This window comes from Fukomys damarensis, unplaced genomic scaffold, assembly GCF_012274545.1.
Source record: "Fukomys damarensis isolate Sample0158 unplaced genomic scaffold, DMR_v1.0_HiC HiC_scaffold_25, whole genome shotgun sequence".
Classification (NCBI taxonomy): Eukaryota; Metazoa; Chordata; class Mammalia; order Rodentia; family Bathyergidae; genus Fukomys; species Fukomys damarensis.
This window is the reverse complement of record NW_022900937.1, coordinates 16,634,190-16,650,804: the sequence shown is the minus strand read 5'-3', so window position 1 is coordinate 16,650,804 and position 16,615 is coordinate 16,634,190. Positions and strand designations below refer to the sequence as shown.

The 16,615-nt window shown below is 52.4% G+C and overlaps 1 protein-coding gene across 4 annotated transcripts in view; it reads right to left on the bottom strand.

The window, feature by feature from the left end:
* Ankdd1a (ankyrin repeat and death domain containing 1A) overlaps nucleotides 1-16,258 on the bottom strand; it is a 28,941-nt gene extending 12,683 nt beyond the window's left edge. For 2 of the 4 annotated variants that reach the window (XM_033756137.1, XM_019210169.2), the window contains exons 1-9: nucleotides 16,080-16,258; nucleotides 13,157-13,260; nucleotides 11,445-11,543; nucleotides 7,163-7,261; nucleotides 5,991-6,095; nucleotides 5,305-5,403; nucleotides 3,092-3,190; nucleotides 2,655-2,753; nucleotides 352-450 (exon numbers count right to left, since the gene is read on the bottom strand). In XM_033756137.1, coding sequence (XP_033612028.1) covers nucleotides 352-450; nucleotides 2,655-2,753; nucleotides 3,092-3,190; nucleotides 5,305-5,403; nucleotides 5,991-6,095; nucleotides 7,163-7,261; nucleotides 11,445-11,543; nucleotides 13,157-13,260; nucleotides 16,080-16,113 — 837 coding nt within the window. In that variant the 5' untranslated portion in view covers nucleotides 16,114-16,258. Of the gene's footprint in view, nucleotides 1-351; nucleotides 451-2,654; nucleotides 2,754-3,091; nucleotides 3,191-5,304; nucleotides 5,404-5,990; nucleotides 6,123-7,162; nucleotides 7,262-11,444; nucleotides 11,544-13,156; nucleotides 13,261-16,079 lie in introns of all 4 variants that reach the window. The other 2 variants (XM_010641159.3, XM_033756138.1) reach the window with 1 other exon arrangement.
* Nucleotides 16,259-16,615: the final 357 nt, after the last annotated feature.

Below are 16,615 nucleotides of genomic sequence, written 5' to 3'. Positions count from 1 at the left end.
AAAAAAAAAAAAAAAAAAAAAAAAAGACATGTCTTAATTTCTATAATGGAAAGAATAATAATTTCTGTAATTCCTACACAAGGCAGGGAGGTCAAAGCAGCTTTCCAATGTATCCTAATTGGAAAAAATTAACAACTAAGGGGCCAGACTGGTTATGCAAAAGATTACTGCCAAGATCTGCTACCTAAATGAGCGGAGAACATGCAGGTAACTCAGCTGGGAGAGAGTGCAAGCCTGGCTCTGACTCCCCTGAGTGCCACCAGTTCCCCGTCCTGGCCCCACCCCATCCCAGGGACCCAAAGTGCTGGGAGCCCTGCGAGGGGCATCCTGCAGTCCGGGCACTGCACTTACGTAGTCAGCCACATTGGTGCAGCCTCCTGCGTGGATGAGGGCCTGGCACACAGCCTCAGAGCCCCTGAGGGCAGCGTAGTGGAGGCAGCTCATCTTCTTCTAGCAGAAAAGAGACACAAGTGCAAGGTCACAGGGACCCGTGGGCTGTCCCGCCACTGTGGGCTCCTCAGGAGGCCCTGGGGCTGGGAAAATCATGACCTTCCCAGGCCTGGGGCCCACCGTGACCCCAGCCTTTTCCTCAGCTCATGTCAGACTGGGGTGTAGACCACAATCTGCCACCTCCCTGGCAGGCAAGCAGCAGAGTATAGAATGAGGAGAGGGTTTCAGAAAGGAGGGTAACTCAGACTGGCCAGGCCCACAGACACATGCCAGCTGGCACCCTGCGCAGGTAGGGCAGGCATCAGTGAGGGCAGGCAGCGGCTGCAGGCTGAAGACTAGGGCTTGATGGGGGTGACATCCAAGTGCTCTGCTTCAGGGGACCCACCCTGGACCCAGGGATGACCAGTGGTCCCAGTGTGCCAGGCTAGGGATCACTGAAACATAAGATTTCTTTTCTGTTGTTGATGGTGGTTTTTAGAGACAGAGTCTTGCTATGCTGCTCAGGCTGGCCTTGAACTTACTATGTAGCCCAGGCTGGCCTCAACAATCCTCCTGCCTCAGTCTCCCAAGTGCCAGGGTTACAGGCATATGCCACCACACCCAGGTGAGACTTTCCATTTTAAAGCAGGACAATTATGAGGAACCCAAGATGATGGATAGTTAGTCACTAGTCCAAAGTCCCATCTCTCAGTCGGTCCACCTGCCAAGGGGAAATGCAGTCACATAGGACTTGTGCCCTCCTTGGAGACCCCACTGCATAACACTCTGAGGTGTCAGCTCCAGCATGAGGCCCAGTGAAGTGCACTGCTGCAGCCCCACCAGGGCCACCCAAACACACCCCACATCTCCCAACTGTTCCTGTGAGGGACCCATACAGGGCTGGGCACAGCAAAAAGCCTCACCCCCAAGAGCAATGCCACACCAATGCAAGGGCATGAGCTGGGCACTCCTGCCCCTCTCCGGACCTTGGTGACCCCTACAGCCTCCTGGAGTGGTAGTGCCCATACCACCAGTGAAGTTCTGCAGACCACAAGCTTTGTGACTTACACAGCACTATTCACATTTCTGGGGCTCTGGTTTGGGCTGCCCGCCCCCCTGCAAAGCTCACATTGGAATTTAATTGCTGCTGTGTGGCCTTGGGAGGTGGGGGCCCATAGGTGGCTAAGAGATCGTCCTCACAGGCCTGGGTTATTTATCATGAGAGTGATTGTTAAAAAGCAAAGCCACCTTCATGTTTTGCCTCTTTCTTTTTTTTCTTCCCTTCCTCCCTTTCTTCCAGTAATGGGGGATCAAACACAGGGCCTTCACAAACAGCTATCTCCCCAGTCTTTTTTTTTTAATTAATCAATTAATTTATTTATTTTCAGACAGGGTCTCACTAAGTTACTAAATTGCCCAGGCTGAGCTACAACTTGCAGTCCTCCTGCCTCAGCCTCCCAGAGCACTGGGGCCACAGACCTGCCCCATCACTCCTAGCTTCATTTTGTCTGTTCTGCCCCTCTCGCTTGCCCCTCTACTTCTCTGCCAAAAGATGAAGTAGTAAAAGCCCTTTCTGGGTGCAGCTGCCCTATCCTGTCCCAGTGTCTGGGAACACTCCTGTCTGTGGGAAGAAGCTCTGGAGTCCAGAGATGAGGAATTTGAGACTCAGCTTCGCTTATTCCTAGTTATGAGAAAAGCCTTCTAAGCTTCAGTTTCCTCATCTACAAAATGAGGTGACATCTCCCAAGGTAACAGTTAAGAGGGGCTTTGTGAACTTCTAAGAGCCCGATAATAAAAAGACAGGAACATGTATTGCAAACATATACCAAAAAACTAAAAAACCACATGGAGCCATGTGTGGGATGCAGCCTATGACCTAGCACTCTGGAGGGTGAGTTCCAGATCAGCTAGAACTACGGGGGAGGAGGGATAAGCAAACAGGTGCTGACTCCCAACTATGTGCAACACTGTGCAGGGTATTTAATCCCCATAGCAATGTGAAAAAGCGAGCATACATTATCCCACTTTATAGTTGGGAAACAAGGCTCAGAGAGGGTAAGCAACGTGCCTAAGATCACAGAGCTCAGCAGTGCAGAAGCCCACACAAAGTGTGGTTCTGCAGCCTCAAAGGCTCTGCTCAGGAATGCTCAGTAGCCACTGTGGCTGCTTCTTTGAGCCACGGCTCCGCAGCCTGGACAGACATGTGCCCCGGGAGGTGTGCCTACCTGGGTAAGGGCATTCACACAGCTCCCCGCCTCAAGCAGGCACTGCACGCAATCTGGGTGGGTTCCCTCAGCAGCCACATGCAGGGCCGTGAGGCCTTCCTGAAACACATGGGAAAGGTGTGAGAAGAGACAGGTGAGGGCACCCCTGTGTGCCAAGCTCCTGCCCTGGCTCTCCATGCTCTCCTGTCCTCCCAGCTCCGCTCTCCTCTACTCCCTGGCTGACCTGGGCCCTCACACCCTCCCCGGTGGGACATTCGTCCTGCACCCTGCAGCCACTCAGCTCAAGTTCTGGTTGCTCGTGATCTTTGCCTACAGGCATCAGGCTGAGACCACAACCTCAACATCCCAGCTCCAAGACCTCAGCCAGGGAAAACCAGACCACTCCACAGGTGGGGTTCCTCAAAGGCAAGGAGCTCCCCCGGAGGCTGTCGACTCACCACATTCTGCTCCTCCAGGTCCAGCCCGATGTCCACGAGTCTCTGCAGCACAGCCATGTGGCCCCGGCCAGCAGCGAGATGAAGCGCTGTGTTCCCCTCCTGCAGGAGGGTCACGCCTCAGAGCCAGCAGACCAGGAGCCCCAGAAGCACAGAGCCTCTCAGACCACACTGGCCTTACTCTCATTTTATAGACCATAAAGCTGGGGCCCAGGGAGCAAAAATGACATGTCCGGGCTCACAGAGCAATCCAGTGACAAACAGCACCTTGCACACTGGGCAACACCACCCTGCCCCCAAGCACTGTTCCCAAAACTACAAGCAGCTCTTCCAAGGTAAGCCCAGGTCCCTCTTTCCTCATACTGCAAGAAAGACAAGTTACTTTCAAAATAAAACAGACCTCATGTGTAAATACCGAATAGTTTCTCTGGTGTGAATAAACTATAATAGTACATGACAGCCTGATGAGATAACTGACATTGTGAAATGGGAAGAAAAGGGCTAAAGGTGTAGGGAAAGTGGGAAGGGTAGGGGAAAGGTAATAAGGGGAAAAATATGAGAAAATGAAAAAATGGAAACGAAGTGTTTGTAAATGGGGAGGGGGGAGGGAGTGAAGGTAGGGCAGGGACAAGGGAAAAAATGAGAACCAAGACCTGTCATGTAAAGGTACAAGATCCCAATGATGAATGTAACTGTACTGTATACCTAAAATGTACCAATAAACTCAATAAAAGAAAAAAACAAACGAAAGAAAACAGACCCTTCTTTCCACGTGCCCTCCCAAAGTGTCCCTCCTCAGGGACCCCAGATCTTCCCGGTGTGCTCAGATCTAAAATGTCCTCCAACTGTGGGGAGATAGGAACCCTTCTCCGTTGTTGGAGGGAGTGCAGACTGGTGCAACCACTGTGGAAATCAGTATGGAGATACCTCAAACAACTAAGATTAGAGGTTCCATTTGACCCAGCTATTCCTCTGCTGAGTATTTTCCCAAAAGATTTAAAAGAATCCTACCACAGTGATATATGCTCAACCATGTTTATAGTGGCACAGTTTGTAATAGCTAAAACTTGGATACAGCCCAATTTCCCATCAACTGGAGACTGAATAAAGAAGATGTGGTATTTTTATTAAATGGCGTACTACTCAGCCATAAAGAATGAGAAACTAGAGACATTATAGCTAAGTGGATGCACATTGAGGCCATACTCTTAAGTGAAATAAAGAGGACACACACATATGTAAATACAGAATAGTTTCTCTGGTATGAAAAACTAAAAGTGTAAATAAGGATCGATATGTATAACTGATTATGTGAAATAGGAAGAAAAGGTCTAAAGGAGTAGGGGAAGTGGAAGGGGTAGGGGAAAGGAAAGAAGGGAAAAGAAAAATATTAGAAAAGGAAAAAATGGAAATAAAGCCTTTGTAAATACAGAAGAGTACAAGGGGTGAAGGGAGGGGAAGGGTATGGAAAAAAAACAAGAACCAAGACCTGTCATGTAAAGGTACAAGATCCCAATAATTAATGTAACTGTGTTGTATACCTAAAATGTACCAATAAATTTAATGGAAGAAAAATGCCCCCCAAAAGGCTCATGTGCCTTTAGGCTTGGTCACCAGAGCAGCAACATTCCATGTTGGGAACTTCAGGGGCATGACTGGCTCATGAGGACCAACCCATCAGTGGGTTCATAAGCTAATGGGCTGATGGGAGGTGATGAAACCTAGACAGTGGGACCTCATAGAAGGATGACATGCCCAAGAAGGGGATTCTTGCATGGGGTAAGCTGCCCTCCTTCCCCATTCCCTTCTGCCATCCTGTGCCTCACCACGGACCTAAAAGCAGTGGGGCCAGCTTCCCATGGACTGAAACCTCCTAACCATGAGCCAAAATACACCTTTCTTTGCCAGGCATGGTGGTGGCACACCTGTCATCCCAGCACTCAGGAGGCTGAGGCAGGAGGATCGCCACAAGTTGATCCAGTCCAGGTCTTTCCTAGGCTCATGGTATGGATTTCCTGTGTAGAAAACCTACATCTTGGACGTCTCCGTGCTATCAGCTACAGCCCCTGTTGGGAACATCACATACCCCTGGTCAGGCCCCCGCCCCTCCAGCACAGCTGCAGTCAGAAGTAGGCACAAGCAAGATAGCAGTGCCATAAAAGTGGCAAGGATTTCTGCATCCTAGTCAGGAGGGCAGAGCCTCCCGGTCTCAGTACCTTGTCTTTGACACTGTGGTCACAGCCTGAGCCCACGAGGAAGTCCACAGCCTCCAAATGTCCATGCTCAGCAGCCCTGTGAAATGCCGTCCTGCCCAGCTGGCCAGGAAGTGAAGGCCAGTAAGCCCTCCTTGCCCTACCAGTGGCACACGCCCTGCCCTCCCAGTCCGTTTCTCCACAGCCATGGGCTCACCAGCCTCAGACACTCTCCCCACGTTGCCCTCTTCCCAAACACCCTGCTGCTGGAAAGCCCAGACTCTACTTCCCAAAACAGCCATTTGGAGGGTGCCCTTACTCGCTGCCTCCTGATTGACAGAGTTTCTGAGGTGGGGATGAACATCTCCATGAGGGTATCAAACCCCTCTGGCCTTCCCCGCAGACTGATTCCCAGCCACAGAGCCCTTCCCCACACCCCAGGCTCCAGCGGTGCTCCCAGCCCTGTCTGATCCCCAAATCCAGTTTCTTCACCACATGCCACTTCCCAAGAGGCAGAAAGCAATGCTCCTTCTCCAACCTGGCTGGTCCTCAGTCAGGTCTTCTCGCAGGCACTTTGATCTTGCAGGGCTTTCATCCCCGTCTGTGCCATAACCTCGCCCTCCAGACAGTCAGTCTGCGCATGCGCAACCAGAGGATACCCTCCAGGCATGCGCGAGTGGCCCAGGGCCCAGCCAAGGGGGAAGCCTCACTTTGTCTCCGTGGTCCAGGGCCACACCTTCCAGGTCTTCCATCGTGAACGCCAGCACAGGCATGTGGCCTCTCAGGGCTGCGCAGTGCAGTAAGGCCAGACCGTCCTGGAAACAAGCCCAGGGTGGGGGCCCCTGCGGTTTACGAAGGGAGGCCCCTGTCATGGACACACTCCCTCCCCCAGGCCACGCTCCACACACAACACTGCACAGGAGGACCGGGCCAAGATAAAAAGCCCAGCTCCGTCCCACCCCTCCGCTCTGTGCCCTTGGGCCCGGTGCCTTCTCCTCGCTGAGCCTCGCTCTCTGCCCAGGTCCAACTAGGACAATAATCCTGACTGCCTCAGCAGGGACTTGAAGATTGCCTGTAGGGAAAGTATTTTATAAATTAAAAAGTAATTTTAAAACTTTATAGGACAAGACATGGTGCATACCTATCATCCCAGCACTCAGGAGGCTGAGGCAGGAGGATCACCATAGTTAGCTAGCCTGGCTACGTAGGAAGTTCCAGGCCAGCCTGAACAACATAGTGAGAGTCTGTCTCAGAACAGCACCCCCCAAAAAAAGACACCAGTGGAAGCGTCCCAGGCACTGTGACTTGCTAGTGCCTACTCACTCAGACTGCACGCTCCCCACTGAACAGCAGGGGATACCAGGCTCCCTAAGGCACCAGCGCTCAGCCCAGACACTACACACAGCACCGCATTCTCCCAGTGCCCTGAGGCAGTTATGAGTACCCCATTTACAGGAAAATGAGGCTCGGAATGATACAGTAACTCAGTGTACTAGGGTTGGTAAATGGAGTCTTGCCTCTTGTACCCTATCACACTGAGCAGGGAGTGGGAGCAAAGCCTGGCAGGCGGACACAGGAGACCTACTGGGCATTATGCGGATTTCTCTTTTGTTAACCAGAAGGCTGGATGGAGAGCTGGGCAGCGTCCCAACATGGCAGAGCTGTACACACAGGGTGTCCTGCTGCTGTCCCAGCCCAGGGAAGCAGAGGGAAAGGCAGTATCACGGGGCTTAGCACCGCAGGGTTGACAAGGGTTCTCAGAGGGCAGGTAAGTCAGAGGGCAGAGACAGAGGTGGGGAGCAGGAGCAGGGTACAGTGGTACAGACCTGTGCATTCGGGACAGGGGGAACGGAGGGGCCAGGACTTCCGGCTGATTCCTTACCTTGTTCTCACAGTGGATCTTGGCCCCGGAATTAACCAGGATCTGGAGGACCTGCAAGTGACCGAACCAGGCAGACAGGAGAAGCGCGTTCATTCCAAACTGGGGTAGAGGAGACAGGAAGTGGGGGGAGGTGAGAAGGCGGGGCCTGGGCCCTGTGTCCCAGAGGCCAAGAAAAATCATGATAGCCCCAAGCCCTAGGAATCTAAACACCATTAAGTTGTTTGATTAATAGAGAATGACAGACAATTGCAGATTTTCCTAAGGATAAAATAGCTGCCATCTGGGCCAGGGATTTAACTCAGTGGTTCCGCCACCTGCCTTGCAAGAGAAAGGTCCCAAGTTTGATAGCCCAAACACCCCCCCCAAAAAAAATAGCTGGCATCATCACCATTTCATAAGGAAAGATCATGTTAAAGCAAGACATTTGAAGGAATCGATTTCAGAATCTATTCTTTGCAAATAAACTTTGTGAGAAACATGCTACAGATCTTGGGTGTGGCTCAATGGTTGAGCATTTGCCTGGCCTGCAGGAGACCTTGGATTCTATCCCCAGCACCGAAACAAGAAACAAATAGAAAAGGAAAGCACATGACATTGTCTATACTTTCTGACTGGTAAAGACCTTGCCCTGGTCTGAGATTCTTTGTTTTGTTTTGTTTTTTTGTTTTGCTTTTTATTTTTTGGTACCGGGGATCAAACTCAGTAAGTTTGCAAGGCAGGTGTCGGCACCCCTGAGCTAAATCCCCAGCCTTGGTTTGATTTTTTTGAGACACACTGGCCTTGAACTCACTCTGTAGCCCAGGATGGCCTCAAACTTGGAGTGATCCTTCTGCTTCAGCCTCCGTAGTGCTGGAGTCTCAGGCCTGCACCATCACGCTTGGCTGAGAATCATTGTTGAAATCACCCTCAGAACATTCTGGAGGTGATGGCTGTGGTCTGCAGCACCCGAACTTCATTAGAAGTTCATTAGCGGTCCTCTTGCTCCACTGTGACCTCAGCCATGGAGGAGCTGGCCACCTTGGGCAGCCCCACCCCCACCACTCTTGGGTCTCTCCTGGCAGATGGTGTGGGGTTGCACGGAGGTGGGCCTTGTTGCCCCATCCCAACCACAATTAGTAATCAAGCCCTTCTCATGGTGGGACCCTGGAGCAGGGAGAAGCCAGAATAAAAAATATTTTCATGAGCAACTAAGTCTATGCCAGGAGTTTATAAGTTTTTTAAAAATTAGAAGCTGTGTGTGGCAGTGCATTTGGGAGGCTGAGGCAGGAGAATGGCAAATTTGAGCCCAGCCTGGGTAATTTAAGGATTTAATAGGCCCTGCCTTAAAATAAAGAGAAATGGGGATATAGCTCAATCAAAAGGCTCTGAGGGCCAGAGTTTTAGCTCAGTGGTTCTGCCACCTGCCTTGCAAGCACAAGATCCTGAGTTCAATCCCTCATACCAAAAAAAAAAAAAAAAAACTGCTGAGTTCAATCCCCAGTACTGAAAAAAAATTTTTTAATTTAGATGGTGTGTGTATGTGTGTGTGTAGCGCTGGAGATCAAATCCAGGGCCTCATACATGCTAGACAAGCTCTCTGCCATTGAGTTATACTCTCCCAGGCCTAAATTTAGATTTTTTGTTGTTGTTCAGGGGATCAAACTCAGGCCCTTGTGCTTGACAAGCAGGCACAGCACCAATGAGCTAAAATCCCAGCCCAAGATTTTTTTTCCTGCTTTAATAAGGATTTGTTTAGTTTGAGAAAAAAATCCCATACATCAGGCTGTTCACAAAAATAACCCAAAGCATCAATTTCAGAAAACAAAAAAAGACTATCACACAAATTTTTCTAGGGGATCAATTTGACTTGCCAACTCTCATTGTTAATCCAAAAATACATGGTTACACATTTCCCCACAGAGTACTTGATGTGGGGAAACACACGTACTTCTAACTCAGAGCTGCTCTCTAGATGCTACAACTACATGAAATTGCCTTTGCAGTTAGGGAAGCAACTTCTGAAACCATGCATGAACGGAAATAACTGTACTCCCTGCAGCAGGAGAAATTATGGTGGAGACAGCTGATGAAAACTGTTCAACCTTTTATTGTTAAGTCGTAAAGCGGCATCAAAATTAAAAAGCAAAATTACAGGATAAGACAACAAGACCACTAGGAGCGTCAAAGGAAGGGAAAATGGGGCCAGGCGCAGGGCAATTATGACCATGGGAAGAACAAAGAACAGTGAGCATGTGCTGAAGGCCACTAAGGGAAAGGATCTGGTCAATTTTTGACCTTAGACAAGAGCCTAGGTAAAGAAATAATGGGACAGGCTGGGGATTTAGCTCAGTGGTGCAGCCGCCTGCCTTACAAGCACAAGGACCCAAGTTCAATCCCCGGTACCGAAGAGAAAGAAAGAATGGGACAAGACTTGTACACCCCACCATACGCTCAAGAGTCATCCTCACCATCGGCACTGTCTCTGTCATCCTCTCCTTCCTCGGTCTCTCCTCAGCAGAGCGGTCTGCAGCGCCGTCGGGCTCCATCTTCACATGGGTCTCGCCTTTCTTCGGGAGGTGCTGGTCTGCTCCTCTTCTGACTTATCATGCTTCATCTCTACAGCTCGTTTGCTCTGCACCTTTTCAGCTTTCTCCAGGCTTTCCAGTAAAGAGTCCACGTTTTGCTTTATCTGGGTCAGCTCCTTCTTAATGGCCTGAAGGTCATCACCTTTCAACTCTGCAGACTCGGAAGAAGATCCCCATAGTCCACTCTTAGAATCGAAGCCGATTTTGCCCTTCATGAGGTGTTTCCTGTTACACGCTGGCGTGCTGAGGGCACTACAGCCAGAGCAACAGGAGAACACGTGGTGGGTAACTGCACATCCTGTCATGATAATCACGTTGAAAATCATAGTCCAGCCGGGGATCTAGCTCAGCGGTTCGGTGGCCTGCCTTGTAAGCGCAAGGACCCGAGTTCAATCCCCAGTACCAAAAAAAGAAAGAAAGTCATAGTCCAAGTCAGAAGAGGAGTCGAGTATAGGGGACGGAGAGGGGTGTTCTGGTACTGACCCGTACGTCTCTGCTTCGGATCATTTCACCTGCTTTTCCTCTGTTCACTTTTGGGTCTGCAGCCAGGTTAGTATCTAAAACCTGGGCGGCAATCATTCCACCATCCTCCCGTGCCGCAGCAGCCCGGGCATTTCTCTCATGAACGTACCGGACAAAAGCAAAGCCTTTTTGAACGGAGCAACCCACAGTTTTGCCGTACTCGGGGAACATGGCCTCCACGTGGGATTTCTCTACCTCAAGAGTGTTGAGATTTCCAGTGAACACACAGAAATCCACAGAGCGAGTCTCTGTCTTGTTGGTAACATTGCTAGCCATCATGTGGTGAATGAAAAGATTGTTGACAAGGACAAAAACTGTAGCTGAAGATCAAAAACATCTCACTGAAGAAAAGTTCCTGTGACTCGTAACCAGGAGAGGGATGAGAGAAGAGACTCTCCTGCTCCCAGGTTCTGTGTGAAGTCCACTGCTGCTTGAAGTCGGCAGTGCAGTTGCTCAGTCTTCATCTCTTCACCCCCAGCCCAAGATTTTTAAAATGTATCTTTATCAAATATCACTGTCAAATTAAGCCTTTTCCCCAAACCTGTAGAGCCAATTTTTTTTTCCTTTTCCAATACTGAGGATAAAACTCAGAGACTTTGCACTGAGACAAGATCTTCCTAAACTGTCCAGGCTGGGCTCAAATTTAGAATCTTCCTGACTCAGCCTCCCAGAAAGCTGGGATCACAGGTGTGTACCTCAGTGCCTGGCTGACAGAGCTGATGCTGCAGACCCTGTCTTCAGTGCTCACTCTGTCCAAGATTTGTTCAGTACGAAGATCTCTGTGCCGGTCATGGTTCAGTGTTGGCCCGGACGGCCTGTGGCCTATCAATCAGGACAGACCTTGCTCCTGGTGACTTTCCCTGCCAGGCCTTTATCCATCCACCCCATTACCCATGCCGCAAGTCCATAGTGCTCTTTGCTCACAGGATACCACAAGGAACTGGAAGGGCTCTCAGAACGGAGAGGCCCTGCTCACAGAGGGCTTTCTATTACCACTCCAGGGAAAAGCAGGATCAGCGCGACATCCCTGGCCCTTGATGACTGACTCTCCGCCAGCCGGCGCCTGGCACCTGTGTACCAGGGAGTCTCAATGACTGGCTCATAGGCCCAGAGACCTCGGGCACCTCTACCCTGTCTGGACACAGACAGACAGACAGACACACACCCACACACACAGGCCTCTGCGAGCCACCTACCGCATCTGCATCGTCCACAGCAGCCCCGTGTTCCAGGAGCAGCCGCACGGCCTGCTCGTGACCTGCACTTGCGGCCCAGTGCAGGGCCACTCTGCCCACCTGCGGAAGGGACAGAGACCGCGTCATTGCCCCCACTACGGCCCTCCACCCACACCCTCCCACCACATGGCTGTCTGTACAGCTGGCCTGCAGGCTGGCAGGGCCTCTGCCCTTGGGACAGGCAGCTCGACCCAGGTCTTTTGAGGATCTGCCTGGCCTGGCACTGCCCACCATGGCTCCCACCTGTGCTGAAGCAAGAAGATCACAAGTTGGACCCCAGCCTAGGCAATTCAGTGACACCCTTTGTCAAAATAAAAATAAAAAGGGCTGAGGATGTAGCTCAATGCAAAGGCCCTGGTTCAACCCGCAGTACCACCACCAAAAAAAAAAAAAAAAAAAAAAAAAAAAAAACGAGTGCCGGACAACTTCCTGCCTATACATCTTTATTCCTGCCTGGCAGCCACCTGTGTCCTACGATTATTTTCCAAGTCCCCAAAGGACACCTGAGAAGCTGACTGCCCACCCTGTCTTCAACCTCTCTATTCATTTGTCATGGCCACTGGTCCTTGCCACATCTGAGTGACCAGAGAGGAAGCCAGCCTGCTTCTGCTCTCCATACTTGTCAGCTTAGGAGCAATCAATAGAAGGAAACTGATTCTCTGTGTCTCATCCCTACTCCACCCACTGTTCCTTCTCCCTCGGGGCCACGGCCCACGCTGTTCCTTCTGCCTGGCCACAGCCTTTCTCCTGGGGCTGCCTGGAGGCTCTGGCCCTTCCATGTCATCCTGTGACAATGCACTATGAGACTCTCTGCTTATTGTCCATCCCCACAGCCAGGCCACCAGCGGGGCAGAGACCACATGTGAGGGGCTGTTCTGTCCCCAGCCAGTGGTGCAGTGCTGGGCACCAAGCACATGGAGGCAACGCCAGAGCTATGAGCGTGTGAATGAAGGAACGAATGTGGTGTCCGTACCCTGTCGTCCTTCAGGGCTGTGCTTTCTAGCAGATGCTTCCAGTAGAGACCAAGGCTTCAGCCCCCAACAGCCACTGTGTGACCTAAGGTGACCCTCGTCTCCTGCTGTGTCTCCCTGGGCTACAAGTAGAGCAGCACGGAGCTGATACTTCCTGCCCTCCTGGCCTCTCCAGGGTATGCAGGAGCCACCAGCAAACCGGTGCACTGTGCTCTGAACTCAATCCAGCCAACACATCCAGAGCTCCTGTCCCTACTGCCAGCCCCAAACAGGCTCAGAAGTCCCTGCTCCCTCCCACACCCCATCCTGTCACCCCAGCCAGCACAGCCTCTGCTGCCTCAGAGCCCTGAAGGCACAGCCCCCAGGAAGTCCCTGACCACGCCTAGCCCCAGTGCCCCACCCCCCAGAAGCAATGGCTTCTCCTTCTAGCTGAGAGATCTTCTGCCCCCTTCCCTAGTTGAGCTGCAGCCCCTGCCCCCAGAAACTTCCCCGGTCTTGGGGAGCAGCCTGGGCTCACTAAGCTTCCCTCCCGTGGTTGTCTGGGGGGGGCTGAGCCATGCTGCTGCCACACTTGCTGAGTCCCAGATTCCGGCTTTTCTTGGTCCCCAGCCCCTGGGTCCCCCACAGGCCCCAGCCTTTGCCCCTCAAGTGTGCCTTTCAGATGGGCCACAGGGCCTTACCCGCGTGGGAGCCGTGACTTACATGGTTTCGGGCCCTGACGTTAACCCTTCTTGCAATCAGCTCCTTCATCCTTCCAACCTGGTTCCGCCAGGCGGCCTCATGCAGCTGCCTCTCCAGGGGAAGCACTGTGGAAGGCGGGCGCACGGTGAGGGAAAGGAGCCCCACACTTCTCCAAAGCAGCTTTGGCAAGGGGGTCAGGAAGCAGCTACTCCATCACTGGGTTCCAGGGGAGCCAGCCAGGCTACCTGTGCTTCAGCCCGGAGCAAGGCCAGAGTAGCCAGAAGGGCTCAGACACAAGGAGCACCCATGTCCAGCATCTGCCTGCCCTTTGCAGTCTCTACGGGGTGGGTCATCTCACGTCCTCACGACTGCCAGACCCACATCCTGCAGCTTGGCTACTGTGAATGTCTGTACCCAGGGCCGGGTGGCCAGGGTCTTGGCAGAGAGGACCACGACAACCCAAGTGACAGTGCTGTGATGCTGCCTGCTTTTCCAGATGCAGAAGAGGATCTGAGGTTTCCTAGAAACAACCTGGTGTCTCAGGCCCATGTGATGCTGAACCACATCCTCCTGGCTGTGCGCCTCAGCTTAGTTCTTTATCTGGGGCTTCAATTTCCACATTTGCAAGGGAAGGAGAGTTATTATAATGATTAGAAATAGGACCCCAGTGGGGCGTGGTGGTGCAGACCTGTAATTCCAGCACTTGGGAGGCTGAGGCAAGAGGATCACTCTGAGTTCAAGACCAGCCTGGGCTACATAGTGAGTTCCAGGTCAGTCTCAACTACCAAAAAAGAAAAAGAAATAGGGCCCCAAACGAATACTACTCTGACTCCAAGGTCAAGGGTTAGAAAGGAAAAGCACAGGAAAAACCAGGTGTGGCGGCACGCATGAGTAACTAGCACTGTGGAGACTGCATCGGGAATATGTGTTGGCCACAGAGTTGGGGATGTTGAAGCCTCCTTCACATAGGGGCCCCCAAGGCAGCAGAGCCCACACCAGGGACACACACTCCCTCCTCCCCTCGCACTGTGTTTCCCTAGATGCTATGGCACACACTCTATTTACAGAGTCGTGCTGTGCACTTGCTCCATTCTACACAAGCTCACAAGAAGAGGGACTTTTGTCTGATTTGTGACCTGCAGTTTTCCCGAATCCGTGCCTCAGCACATATCTGTTGAATTAATAAGCAACTCATTCAACTCCTGGGATGGGGGTTTGAACCATCAGATGCTGTCCCAGTTGAGGCCTTCAAGTCCCCTAGAAAAGCTAAATTGAAGTTCAAGGAAAGGCAGGAAAGAGGTTCCAAGAGGAAGCAGCTTCAGGGCCCCATTTCAGGGGAGGGGGCCTTCTGGAGTAGTTCCCACTGGTGGCCCTGCCTAACCTGGAGGTGAGGAGGGAAACTTCTGAACACAGCAGGCTTTAAAAGAGCCCCACTCAGCTGGGTGTGGGAGGCTGAAGCAGGAGGATCCCTACAAGTTCAAGGCTGGGCTGCAAAGTAAGTTCAAACCTAGCCTGAGCTGCAAATCAAGACAGTGTCTCAAAAAACAAAACAAGACAAACAAAAAGAGCCCCTCTCAGCTCCAAACCCCCTGCAGCAAGCATGTGTCCTGTGTTTTTGGGTTTTCCTCCCAGTGCTGAGGTTCAAACCCAGGGGAACTCTACCACTGAGCTCCAACCCCAATCCTTTTTGAGACAGATTCTCTCTGAAATGCCCCAGGCTGGTTTCAAACTTTTTTTTTTTTTTTTTTTGTACTGGGGATCGAACTCAGGACCCTGTGCTTGCTAGGGAGGCAGCAGAACCACTGAGCTAAATCCCTGGTCCCAATTTCAAACTTTTGACATTACTGATTCAGTCTCCAAAGTGCTAAAACTACTCATGTGTGCCAGTACACCTGGTTTGTCCCGTGCTTTTCCTTCCTTAACCTTTTGCCTGAAAACCACACCAATCCAAGTTCAAAAGAGCTTTGCTAGTTTCCTGCAGCAGGAGCTAGGCACATCCCTCTTTCAGGTCTCAGTTTCCTAGGCTGTAAAACTCCAGGAGGGCAATGTCAGGATTCTGACACCCACTAGCTCAGCTGAAGCCTGGGGGCAGCCTGGCTTGTGTTGGCAAAGGATCTGGGGCCCCAGGGGAGTGAGCAGCCACTGCTCAGAGACCTCCTGTCTCTTCTCCACCATCCCAGGCCCCCGAAATGTGTGCTTCGTTCTCCGGCCCACAGCCTTTCCCCAGGCTGTGTCCTCTGCCCACAGTTCCCTCCGAGCTCCCAGGCACCACGGCTGCTCATTCTTTGAACCTGAGGCTCCTCTGAGACCCTTGGGATTGGTCAGCAGGTGATAAGCAGGCCACCCCCAACCCCATCCTTCAAGGAGAAGAAGCATTTTGCTTGCTCCCTGTGATTGTACCCTGGGGACTTTGGGGGAGCCCTGGGCTCAGCTGTCAGGGCTGGAGGATGGAGGATTCACTACTGGGACTCTGGCTCTGCGGGCCTCTCCCCTGCTCCCCCGCAGAGCAGCCAAAGCACCCCAGACCAGCTGCTGTCCCCGGGATGCAGGGCCCACTCCAAGAGCCCTGGCAACAGCGAACTGGCTGAGAGCTGGCGAAGGAGGCTTCAGCCCACTTGGAGCCCGCACAGCACCCCTCTCCTAGGCTTCAGGGCCCACCACCACCACTGACACGGGCTCTGGGATGGAGTTGGGTCTTCAGCGTCTCTTTCACTTGGCCGCCCCTCCTCCGCTTTTCTCTGCAAAATGGAGATGCGGGCAGGTCCCACCTGCAGGGCGGCAGCTCAGGTCGCCATGCTCCAGCAAGGCTCAGCGAGGACGCTATCACCATCTTCTTTCTCCTCTCCTCTCCTCTCCGCAGCCCCCGGGCTCCCGCAACACCCAGACGCGCCGCCAGGGTCCGCGCGCCGCCAGCCTCACCCGCTCCCTAGCCCTGCACACTCACGGCCCTGGGTGTCGCCGGTCAGCGCCGCCTCCATCCCTCGCCCCGCGGTCCCCACTGCCTGGGAAGGCAGCTGCTCGGCCTCCTCGGCTGCGGCTCGGGCTCGTCTCCGCTGGCTCCAGACCCAGGCTCCTCTTCCGCCCTCACCTGCGTGCCCTAAAGTCCCGAGGGTCCCCTGTGCAGTCCCCCCAGCTCTCCCAGCCTCTAGGCCCCGGCAGCCCCGCCCACCTGGGACTCAATGGCCTTGGTCCCCCAGACCCCCCCGGAGCAAAAAGTCAGACCCCCCCCAGGCCTTAAGCAGCTCCCCACGGGCCTACCAGCCAAGGGCAGGAGAGGAGGTCAGGGTCACTTGTGATCAGAAAAAAAAGAAAAAAACTTAAAATGACAATGAGCTGTCACCTAAACAATGAAACTGTTTTGTTTTGTTTTTTTTAATTAGAAAACCATAGCCAAGCCCCTAGGTGCAGGCCTGTAATCCCAGTACTCTAAGAGATTGAGGCAGGAGGATCTCAAGATCAAGCCCAGTCTGGGGAATTTAT